General features: G+C 42.0%; 1 protein-coding gene across 1 annotated transcript; it reads right to left on the bottom strand.

Moving 5' to 3' along the window:
* Positions 1–267: 267 nt before the first annotated feature.
* Positions 268–12,230, bottom strand: SUV39H2 (SUV39H2 histone lysine methyltransferase). The gene is made up of 6 exons (XM_036401313.2): positions 12,199–12,230; positions 11,042–11,187; positions 9,428–10,099; positions 7,371–7,517; positions 5,651–5,780; positions 268–4,264 (listed from the first exon to the last, which is right to left on the bottom strand). Exons 1-6 carry the CDS (start codon positions 12,215–12,217, stop codon positions 4,155–4,157), a joined length of 1,224 nt encoding a protein of 407 aa, XP_036257206.1. The 5' UTR covers positions 12,218–12,230; the 3' UTR covers positions 268–4,154.
* Between the last annotated feature and the right edge of the window lie 124 nt (positions 12,231–12,354).

Raw genomic sequence — 12,354 nt, 5'->3', positions numbered from 1 at the left:
AGTCAACATTCTTGTCTCTCCCCTCATTCAAGAACCCCTGTGCCCACTGTCACAGGAATCCAGTCTGTTCAGGCAAGTGTAAATTTATACCAGTTCTCACCAGCCCTAAACTGAAAACACATCACTTCCTCCTGGTCCCTCTGCTGGAGTCCTTACACTCCTAGAAAATTTGGGTACAAGCCAGAATTAAGAGGTTGCAGTCTTAAAGCAAATGCTACAACTAATTCAGACAGGCTATTTTTTTTTTAAAAATGACAACAACAAGAGAAAAACTAAATTTAATTTATTTTATCAAAAACTAGGAAGACAGCAATACTAGAGATGACACAGTATGAAAAGAAAATGTTCCTGAGCTTACAAACTGCATATTCTAATACAGTTCCTAAAACATACATTAAAAATAATCAAAAGATTGACTTAACTTGGAGATAAAATAAATAGACAATTGCTTTTCTGGCAGGTGATTTTGCAGCTTTAGTTTTGCTACAAAAAATAGAACAAACAAAAAAAGAACAGCTGGAGGGCAGGCCACAGGTTACCAGCCCCCAAGAAGTGCATACACACGACTGAATTGGTGACCATGATGATGCCAAAGGACCACAAAGCAAAACAAAGGCAGAAGCTGGGCTGGTTTATCTTCCCTAAGAAATTGAAAACAGCTATTTCTCCATTTCCAGTTTGGCAATTTTCTGCCAAACTCATAAAAACAGTAAAAGGAGTTTTAAAAGTGACACAGTGTCCCATTAAGCTAATTAATTGACTGCAATCCAAATACACTGTGAATACATAAATATAAAATACTGTTCAAGGCTTTTATGTTGGAAACTGGATCCATGGGTTTCCTTCAAATAAATACAAAATACTGCTACCTCCCAGAACATAAATTAACAGTTCTTTATTTATGGCAGAAGATAACACACATATCCTTAACAAACAGCAGCGTTATTCCAGTGCTGGTGATAACATTCTGTGCCTCTGGAAAAGGCAGACACCGCACTCCAGTCCGACTGCCACAGCTGTTACCTTCTAAAATGCAGCTACTTGGAATATTTAAATCAGACTGGGCATGGGGAGAGCCAGGGCCTGCCCCGTGCCCGCGGCACAGGCGGGGCTGGAGTGAGGAATCACCTCCTGCCGCAGGCGCTCCATCCTGCAGGGACAGCGCAGGCTGCGGCGCGTTAAGGAGCTGGAGCCTGTACCTTCCATCCACATGGAGTGCACTGCTCATTTGAGCTACATGCAAGGAAAAGCACTAATGACTCCAAACGATGCAAGATCATCTGGAGTTTGCTGACGTTAAAGCTCCACATTCCACTTAAAACTTTAAATTAAAAAAAAAAATCATTAGAGATATGGCATGATAAAAACTGATGAGATTCAGCATTTATCAACTGTGGATACAGGTTAGCCAGATTACATCAAATACTTTTAAATCTAAGCAAACTTCTTCCTAACCATTAAGCAATATAAAGTCTCTATTTCAATGTGTATCTCTGTATTGTAGATTACAAAACTCACACAGCATTTCCAGCAGCCCATGCTCTTCACCAAAAGTGTAAAACTGATTTTGGCTAGTAGCATATAAAATGTCATTTGCTACCAAAGAGCCAGATCTTCAGTACAAATGCAACTGTGCTTCTTAAGAAACAACCTTGAAATGCTCTTTTTGAAGTGCTAATAATTAACATGGAATTTAAGGCATTTTCTAACTAATTAAGTAAACAGTTACATGCTAGGTACTTGACTTCATTCACCTGAGCCAACAGCTGTGCACCTTATAAAGATAACTAGCTGACCTATGATACATAGCCAGCATCCAGCTATGGAGCATCCATTTATGGAGCAACATTATTCTGCCTGACCCTGTCAACATTTACATGACTGGTAAGCAATAAGCAAGTTTTACAAGCTCTGAATCCACGAGAAAAAAACGTGTGGATCATTCCTAGAGCATGGACCTTGGCTGTGACTCCACTCATCACCCACCTCAACTGCCCTTCAGTGGTTCTGAAGCCAAGCAAAACTTAGCATATGTTATGAATAAATTGAGACAACTTTAAGATGATCAGGAAAAAGAAAGATGACTCAAGCAGCTGAAGAACGGCACATTTCTCAGCCTTTACATTCAAGAACATCTTACAAATGTCTACAGCAAATGGGTATACTCACCCCTAGTCTAACTTCACTGAAGTTAACATTTTTGCAACCAGAAAATACAGGCCTAGTATCTTAGAAGTCTGTCACTAGGTAAAAAAGACACAGTATGTAAAAATTTAACCAAGTCGTGAATATACATCAATCCCAGGGCTCTTTTGCACCTAACAGATAACAGACCATATCTCCACACTGCACTGGCTTTGTTAGACAATGGGCTGCTCTCCTTAACCTTTTGCTATCTATTTCCAAACTGTAGCCAGCAACTTGTTTCAGCCACGACTGCCAAATTTCTGTAATGAAAACAAACAGCAAATGTTACTTCTGACAATTCCATATTTACAAATGCTCTGTGGAACTGCAGTCCTCCTATAGAATCCTAACTAAAAATCAGAGCATAACAACTGAAAACATTCTACATAACATCAGCTAAGAAGTTCAAGTTTTACACTTGGGATCTGTTAATACCAATTACAGAATCACAGAATCAATTAGGCTGGAAAAGGCTTTTGAGGTCATCGAGTCCAACCTATGACCAAACACCATCTTGTCAACCAGACCATGGCACTGAGTGCCACATCCACTCTCTTTTTTAAACACCTTCAGGATGCTCCTCTCTGAGCAGCCCATTCCAGTGTCCAATCACCCCTTCTGTGGAGAAATTTTTCCTAATATCCAACCCCCAGCACACCTTGAGACTGTCTCCTTGTCCTATTGCTGGATCCCTGGGAGACTGACCCTCACCTGGCTACACCCTCCTGTCAGGGAGTTGTAGAGAGAGATGAGGTCAGGCCTGAACCTCCTTTTCTCCAGGTACACGATGCTGAGCTTGGTGAGCTCATCTGCAGCTCCCTCATCACCCTAGGATGGATCCCATGGACTTATGAGCATCTAAGTGACTCAGTAAGCCTCTAACTGCTTCCTCCTGGATCACAGGGGGACTATTCTACTCCAGCTCAGGAGGCCAGTTGTCCTGAGGACAAAACAACTGTCTTAATGTTGAAAACTGAGGCAAAGAAGGTGTTAAGTACCTCAGCCTTGTCCTCATCTTTGGTGACCATATTCCCTCACTGTGTCCAACAAAGAATGGGGGTTTTCCTTGCCCCTCCTTTTGCTATTAATGTATTTATAAAAACAGTTTTTACCATCCTTTAAAGAAGTGGCTATGTTAAGTTTTAATTGAGCTTTGGCCTCTCTAATTTTCTTTCTGCAATTATTTCCTTTGCATGGACATTTTACAATTCCATGGTCATTTTACAATTTGCACTCCTGTGAACCTTTATTTACACACTGGCTCTCCTTAATCCCTCACCCTGGTGCCATAAATGTTATTACTAAGATCTTCAAGCTTTTCTTTATATAACAAAAAAGCAAAAGAACTGTCAACTAAGATTTAGAATTCAAATCAAATGCCTCCTGACTTCTCAAGGTATAGAAAACATGTAGCTTGAAGCTGAGTCACAGGAGGTTTAGACTGGATCAGGAGGTTTAGGCTGGATATTAGGAAAAGGTTCTCTCATCCAGAGGGTGGCTGGGCACTAGAAGAGGCTCCCCAGGGAGGTGGTCACAGCACCAAGCCTGGCAGAGCTCAAGAAGTGTTTGGACAACGCTCTCAGGCACATGGGGTGACTCCTGGGGATGTCCTGTGCAAGGCTAAGAGTTGGACACGATGATCCTTGAGGGTCCCTTCCAATCCAGCTTATTCTATGACTCTAGGAATATTCAAATCAAGGTACATTAGAGTTTTCTTTATATCCATTTTACAGCTTCTTAAACAACTACTCTAGAATTTTTAATCCCCAGTAGCAGTTCTGTATCGGCTTGAAACACTACAATCTCTTTCTTTGGCCAATGCCATTTCAATTACAAACACAATACTTTGTTTTCACCATCCTTATTTAGATTAGATGTAAGAATACTTGAATATATGTGTGAAAGAAGAGTCTTCTTAAAACACATTAAAAAAAGAACAAAATATTTGTGACTTTGGATACCCAAACTCAGTTGAGATAACCTCTGCAACACATGGCTCCACATTTACAGACAGTTCTGATGCTCTTTTTGGATGGGCTAAGACCTTCAGCAGAGTCTGAAGTCAGATCTATTGAACCTGCAACACAGATGAACACAAGTAAGAAAGTTCTAATAGACAGACCAAGATCATGCCCAGTGTTCAAACAGCTTCTAAAGGACTTCTAACAGCCCAGTTCAAAGAGCTGTGTGTGAAGCTCACTCAGATTCTACTGACACCCTTGTTACAGCTGCTTGTACAACACCTGGCATACACATCGGAATCCAAAACTCAGACTTCATCTTTGTAACCCCCAGGTATCCACATGGATTAGCTGAGAGTGCAGCTGGCCTTCAATGTCAGTGCCACAAACAGAGGGAAAGAGGAGTTTTAAGATTCAAGATCAATTTGGCAGTGTGGTGTTTTAAGCCCAGATGGCAATGAAACACCACACAGACACTTGCTCACTTCCCCCCCATCAGAGCAGGGAGGAGAAGCAAAAGTAAAACTTGTAGGTTGAGATAAGAACAGTTGAATAATTGAAACAGTAAAATATTGTAATAATTATGATATTCTGATCATGCTGATACTGATTATTATTATTATTAGTAGCAGTAATTGTAAAAAAAAAGACCAAACCTGGGTGCTGCCACCTACAGTTGCTTACCTTTGGCTCATTGATGCCCAGAGGCCATCCCTGAACTCTGATCAGCCCCTTCTGGATATCTCCCCAGTTTCTGCACTGGGCATGACATTCCCTGGCATGGAATATCTCTTTGACCAGTTCATCTGTCTACACTTCCTACTGGATTTTTTTTTTTTTTTACATTTTTTTTTAGTACCTCCTCACTGGTAAAGCCTGAGACACAAAGAAGTTCCCGATTTAAGAAAACATCAGTGAATTATCAACACTATTCTCATACTGAGTCTAAAACACAGCACTGTACCAGGTACTGAGAAGAAATTAACTCTATCCCATCTGAAACAGCTGTTCCATAGAACCTACATCCACAACTGAGGCCTAGAGGACACCAGAATTCAAAGACAAACTGATGGTGCCTCATGCTGCTGAGCTATTACAACTGCCTTAGTATCTATCTTAGAAACTATCACTAGCAGACTACCTAGCAAGCAGTTTACCTAAAATGCTGATTTGAATAAAGGAAAGCTTTACTTAAGAGCAGCCTGACCATTCCTCTGAGCATTCCTGGGACAAAGCTTCAAAACCATTTGCTTCACCAGTCAGTCTAGCCACAATCCCTGATGTGCTAGGAGCACTGAGGGAGGCAGTGAACTAGAGATGCAGGCAAAAGCTTCTGGGTGTGCTCCTCTCTGCACTACACATCATGAGCAATGACTGTTCTGAAAGCCAGAGCTATGTTATAAAAAGCTCTGCCTGAGCTAAATGATACCATCATTCAGGCTGCAGTAAAACCCACCAGCACCCCAAAACTTCCACAAGAACCAATGTTAAAATGTGCAGACCTTTCATCTGATAGTCAAAGGTTAGCTCTTCTCCAGCCTTGATGGTCCGGGTAGAGAACAGCGCTATTCGAGGAAGACGCAAGTCGAGGTTATCAATAAACACATTGAAGACTTGAAGATTTGGATCACACTGTAAGCAAAAATTAATGCAATTTCTGTTTAGAAAAATTAACATTTAATATCACTGAAGTGTTTAAATAAACCAAGGTCACAGCAAAGAAAGAATGGGCTCTTGTCTCAGTGACAGAAGTCTGCAATTATCGTCTGAAATCAACAAATTGAAATAATGAAATAATAATTCCTAGCTCAGATTTAAGTCCTTCCAGGAAGGCAACCTTTGCACAATGTGCAGACTACACTAATATGCAACAACCTATAAAAAAATGGCACCTTCAAAGGTGACAACAAAAATGGTGACAAAATAATTAGAGCCTACTCTAGGCCAATGTAGGCTAATACTAGCCTACATTCAGAGACTACATTCAGAGACTAGTATGTACCAACAAAAGCCATAAAAAGAATTAAAGTTGAAAGAAAACTAAAAACAACCGAGTGTTTCAAGCCCCAGAAACTCACTGCTCTGTAGTGATGCTCAAGCACTGCTTCCAGGCCAGAGATAACATCTTCATACTATGCATGAATTTCTACTGTAAACTGCAAACCTGCTTGGCTTCTGAATTCCCTGACATGGTCTGGGTGCTGGGAGGAAGGTGAAGGTCACTAAGCTGGAACTAGAAACCATTTCCTCATTTTGTCTGGATTAAGTGTCAAAAATCAGTAGTCCCTGAGACTGTTAAATTCTGAATGTTTTTTTATTCTTTAACAGTGAAATATATCACAGATTAAAGAATCAGAAGTGAAGTTACAGACATCTAAATTTACACTGAAGACTGAGAATACTTCACTCCCATTTGCGAAAGTGAAGAGCAATTGTCTGTATCTAAAATTCTCCTTCATCCTTCTCCATGGCAAGCCTGCATGGAATATCATCATCTCACAGACCTGAAGGCATGAATTTTCTGTATTGGTAGAATACTGACTGCATACCTCACAAACATTGGATTAGTAAGAAATAATAATTTTTAGTTCAGGAATCCTTACAAATGCAGCTCAGCTTTCTTGCCTTAGGTACTTCAGTTGAACTTCAACAAAACACTACAAAAACTGCTTGTGAAAATTTACTTTTGAGTACTTTGGCAAATTTAGATTAGGAGGAAAAATTATATTTCACTGCTGTAGATACCTAAGAAAGCACAAGAATTTTCTCTTTTTTCCTCTACCAAGTTTGCTGGATGAAAGTCAGAGTAACATTCCATCCTGCCCAGCTACAAAATAACATCAATTCCTGTAATCTCTGACTCCTGGCTAATTTCATTAAGGAACTGTCACATGTTAAGTATTTCAGGTACTCAGAAAAAACACACCCAAACCAACCCTATTTTTGTTGTCTAGAACCAGCTGATTCAGTCAAAATTCCAATTCTATAGGATGTCCACTTCAGGCAGCATCTCTGCCCCAGATTTTTGTAGGCAGTCAATCCAAGTAAGGCCCAATATTCTGTTCTATTTATTACATCATCTGATTAAATGGACTGTGCTGGCATGAAGCAAACTACTCCAGAAAAACTGTGAATACAGTAAGGAAATATTTACATTAGAAGACATTTCTAGCACAATTAGAATAATTCTCCAAATTCTTAGTATGCAAAACAAAGTCTTACACTGTGGTTCACAAAGTGGGATACATTTCCATATCGAGCTGCATCTACTGTAAATTCATCTGAGTCATAGTCCAAGTCAAACAAGTAAGTATTTCCCTGGTTGTCATAGAACTGGCCTCGCCTCTCTGCTTCCTCACTTGTAATCACCTAAAAAAAAAAAAAAAAGAATAAAGAAACCTGCATCATGTTATTAATTATTACTAAATCAAAACAAAAATCACAATCAAGTTAGAAAAAAAAGCTAGAAAAATACTTAGCAAAAAAAATACCACACTAAGTTTTTGATGTTGAAATAGCATTCCATCATTCCATCTAATGAATGAAGAATACATAAGAGTACATACAGCTGAACTAATTATTTTGATTGAGGCTTCTCTGGGTGCAATTTGTCTACAGCTGATGCACAGCACTACCTTGTCTCTGGAAAAAAAAAACCATATCAGCACCCTCTACTAATAATTCTGATGATGACAATACAATCAGCTGTTTTTACTGAAGTTTCTATATACACACTTTCTCCATTAGACCCAGAAAGCCTCATTTACTTCACACAAAACCAAGATTCAACCTTTTCCCTTTGCAAAGATGATCAACAGGTATCAGTCTTTAAACCCCAGCCACATTTACAGCCTGATATTCATTTCCTCTCTTCCCAGAAGCATCTCTTCCTGCTATTTTTGACTGCAATGAAAGATCATATTCACTGCAGCTCAGTCACATCACTCACAAAGCTCAATCTATTCAACATCTACTAGGCAAGTGTGTCACTCTCAACAGATGAAACAGCTTCAACAACTTCATCTGCAGCCTGTCACATTAAACACATTCTGTTGTGCAAATCAGCAAAGAAATCATAATTTTGCAGCAAGAGAGATACAAAATGTGATGGAATTGGACAACGAATCCCTCTAAAATCTGACAGATGAGATTTGAGAACTCAGCAGTAGATATTAAGTAGATTCAGGTGAAACAGTAAAATACACACTCTTTTCTTTAAGCAACAAAATCACAGAATCACCTTTGAGTGAATGCAGTGTATGACCTTGTGTATATTTAAAGGAAATGGATGACCATGAGAAGAAGTTTTGGGGCAGGAAGCATGGGGGAAATCTACTAAACACCAGAAACATTGTACAAAGGGACAGCAGGCAATACTTTGAGTCAACATAGTAGCAAGGCAGATTTGTGGTAGAAACGAAACACAGTGTAACAGAGAGGCTGCCAGGAACTGCTGGTGTGAAGAGCCCTGGAACAGAGCAGAGACTGAAGCACATAAACACAGGGCAATACAAAACCTCAAGAGTAGCTCAAGGTCTGTATTTTATAACATAAAAGTTCTCTTGGAAATAGTATGAGATTGAATAAGCAGATAATGTCTGTATTATGAATGTTACTCTTGCTGTTAATCAAAAGCAATAAATATGCTGGGAAATACTACCTTAGAAGGGCAGACAGAAAAGGGACTGAAAGTCTGTGCAGGGAGTTTCAAAACAACTGTGCTTTGGGAATGGCAAAAAACTACAAAAAAGATGATCAGGGAAGAATGAAGAAGATGATTGCCATGAAAGAAATTAAGGACTTGCCTTTAGAAATACTATTAGGGCATTTATCTAAAATAATTCTTTAGTGCCATATGAGATAAATATTCTCTTTACTTTTGACCTTTTACAACTGCTCTGGAATGAAGGAATGTTCTAGACAACATAATTTTGCTGTCAACTTGAATGTCCCTCTCTCTCTACTCAAAAGCAGACTGATCTATTATACAGTAGAATTGCACAGTATCCTGAGTTGGAAGAGTCCCACCAGGATCACCAACTCCTGGTCCTGCCCAGGACATCCCCAGGAATCACACCATGTGCCTTATTGTCCAAACACTCCATGAACTCTGTCAAGCTTGTTGCCATGATCACCTCCCTGCAGAGCCTGTTCCAGTGTCTGACCACCCTCTGGGTGAAGAAGTCAAGTGTGAAAACTGAGAGAAAGCTCATTAAGATTTTATCTAACATTTCCTTGATTACATGTAATTCACCTCTACAAGCTAAATACATACCTACCTCTCCAACATACTCCATCACAAAACTGTTGGTTTTAATTTTCTGGAGGGTTTTTACTCCCCAGCCACGGCCGTTGTTGGTTCTGAAGATGCAGAGGGAATATGGGGTCCCTTTCTGCACAATCCTATTGGGGCAGTCAGGCCCACACCTACAATATGAATTGCACTCATAGATGGGCAAGCCAGGCTGGATTTTCAATTTCTTACGTTTATTGTAAGCCAAAATAAACCCAGCCTCCTTTGGACAGCACTTCTCAGCAGGGCAGTCAGCACATTCACAGCCACTTGTTATTCCATTGAGCACATTTATTCCTGGAGCAGGTTTATACTCATTGATGTAGTAGAAGTCTAAAGGAGGGCCTTCAAGATCCACAGTGTTTTCTACCAGAATCATTGCTTTGTGATTCTTTTTCCTGTTGAGTTCTTCTTTCCACCTCTGCAGAGCTATTCTTTGTTTAGCCTTCTTTACAACATAATCTGCAATTGCAGGTTTCAGAGTTTTAACGTGGTTTCTCAGTTTCATTGCTTTGCCTCCTCTCCCCCGAGACAAGTATTCATTCTTGTCTCTAAGAAAGTTCTGAATAAGCAGAGGGCAGTTCAGATGTTTCCGAGGTTCCCAAGTATTTGAAGATTCTGGCCATCCTTTCCATTTCACAAGATAGTATGCTTTGCCCTTGAAATAGAGAAACAGATACAGATTTAGCCAGAGCTCATGTTGCTGAAATCCACCATTACAGAACACAGACAAACACAAGAGATCTGGACTTAAGGATCAGCACACAGGGCAGAAGGCCTTGATGTCCCCATAAAAATTACAGCTGGGGAGAAAGAGAAAAATCAGGTTGTTTGCAAATTAACTTATAGCACAATTTTCATACTTTACAAATTTTCTCTAGGGGCAAAAAAATCCAAAGCTGGGATGAACTCTGCTAACAGCATACCTGGAGGAGGAGGCTAGTTTGTCAAGGCAGGTGGTAAGTTATGCTAACTCGCTGTATGACTCGTATGCACAAGCAGACTGCAGTCGTATCACATACAGAACAAAAAAAAATGCAAAATGTAGCAAAAAAAAGTCTAAAACCCACTATTGGTCATATCAACCATCCTCCCAGAACACTATTTAATTTGATAAGTGTAACATTGTATTTACAATGAAGCAGCATACATTTTGCACTTATTTAAAAAGGACAAATAACTGTAACAAGGACAAATCCTGAGACTGAATTTCACAGGAATCCATTGGCAGCACATGGCCCTTTTTCTTCATCAAACAGACTAAAAGAATCAAGAGAGAAATACACAAGGTTGTCTGTAAATAAAGGAGAGGCATCATAATTCATACTGAGCTACCACCCTAAAGCATCAGCATCAGATACACAAAGGTGAAACATTTCATATTCTAAATGTCTGTAATTTCAGGAAAAGATCGTCCTTCCACATAGTGAAAGTAGCAGTTTACACCACTTTCTGTTTAAAGTTTAAAATATATTTAATTTGATGCCATCAAAAGCTTTGTCCTCACTGTCTGATTCTTTATATTATGAGCAAAACTACCTTTTGCTTGCTTCCAAATTTCAGCTGAAAGAGTGATCAAATTGGTCTGTGTTTCTCTTACCTCTTCTACCTTGTAGTCACACAAATATTCCACCTCATAACTCTTTAGACTCCTGTTGGTGATTCCAATGGATTTACATGTGAGATTTTCCTTCCTACATAATTCTTGGAGGGTCTCATGTGAAGCTAGGCATGGCACATACCAGGCTACAATAAGAAAATTGGTAAAGAATCCTATTTAATGTCTCAGCTAAATTGAAATCATTATGCCTCATCCCAGAGTCCCCACACTACCATTGGTGACAGCAGTCCACGAGTCTCTTGTACAACTGCAGCGTCTCCAACTCAACCCTTCCCTAACGGGTCAAGTGAAACACGTTCATGATTCCCTCCCTGCACCTTTATTCGGTACGGTACGTACGCATCCAAACAACAACAAATATTTTGGAGGGCAGAGACTTCCACAGGTGAAAGATACACTAAGCACCAGCAATTTTTCTACAATTACCGCATCGCATAACTGAATTACGGCAAGCAGGAAACCTCCATTCTTTAACGAGACCGCCAAATTTCTGTAGTCAGGCGCAACTGAGTACTTGCGATGCAACCATGGTGACCGGACGAGGAGATAGAGACCCACAGCCCTTATCCGGCAGGATCGCGAGTGCCCGGTCAGCCAGGCGGATTTAGAGGATCGAGACATTCCCGCAGGGCGCCAGCGCCCGGGAAACACCGGGATCGAGGGGCTGGATGGAGTCCAGAGCGGGAGCCGCCGCTGCAGGGCCGTGCCCGCCTCCCCCCGGGGCTCCGCGGGGCTCTCCCGCCCCGGCCCCCGGCGCAGCTCACGGCACTCGGGAGGGGGCGGCGGTGCCTTTCCCGCGGCCGCACCGGGACCCAGCGCCTCTCCCCGCGTCCCACCCCCGCTTCCAGCGTTACCCCAGGCATCTCCAGCCCTCCTCGCACAGCTCCCCTGGATCCTCAGGGCAGCGGGCAGGACCCCCAGCCCGTCCCTCCCCGCCCGCCGGGGGTCTGTGGGCAGGGGCCGTGGGAACGGTCCTGACAGAGCCGAGCTACAGGGACCGGTAGCGGCTCCCACCGCCGAAAGCCAGAGGGAGCTTCCCCACCCGTCCTTCCCGCCCCCCAGCGCCCCGGCGGCCGCAGAGCCCCGGGCGGCCGCAAACCCCGGGCGGCCGCGTCCCCAGCCCGCTCCCCCCTCACCTCCCCGCCAGCCCTCCATGTTGGGGAGTGGGGGGGGGAAACAGCGCCGGCTCCGCCCCCCGCCGGAAGGGGGCGGAGCGCAGAGGGCGGCCCAGGCGCGCGCGCGGCTCCGCCCGCCCTCCCCTTTCCCGCCTCTGCCGTGAGGGGCCCCCGGAG

Source organism: Molothrus ater, chromosome 5 (assembly GCF_012460135.2).
Source record: "Molothrus ater isolate BHLD 08-10-18 breed brown headed cowbird chromosome 5, BPBGC_Mater_1.1, whole genome shotgun sequence".
NCBI lineage: Eukaryota > Metazoa > Chordata > Aves > Passeriformes > Icteridae > Molothrus > Molothrus ater.
This window is presented reverse-complemented; position numbering and strand designations above follow the sequence as displayed.

Excerpts from the sequence above, each read along its gene's own strand:
- SUV39H2 (XM_036401313.2), bottom strand. Across the intron at positions 5,781-7,370 it reads CCCACTTTGTGAACCACAGT|TGTGATCCAAATCTTCAAGT; the intron begins GTAAGACTTTGT and ends TTTTGCTTACAG. Across the intron at positions 4,265-5,650 it reads CTTTGACTATCAGATGAAAG|GTTCAATAGATCTGACTTCA; the intron begins GTCTGCACATTT and ends TCTGTGTTGCAG.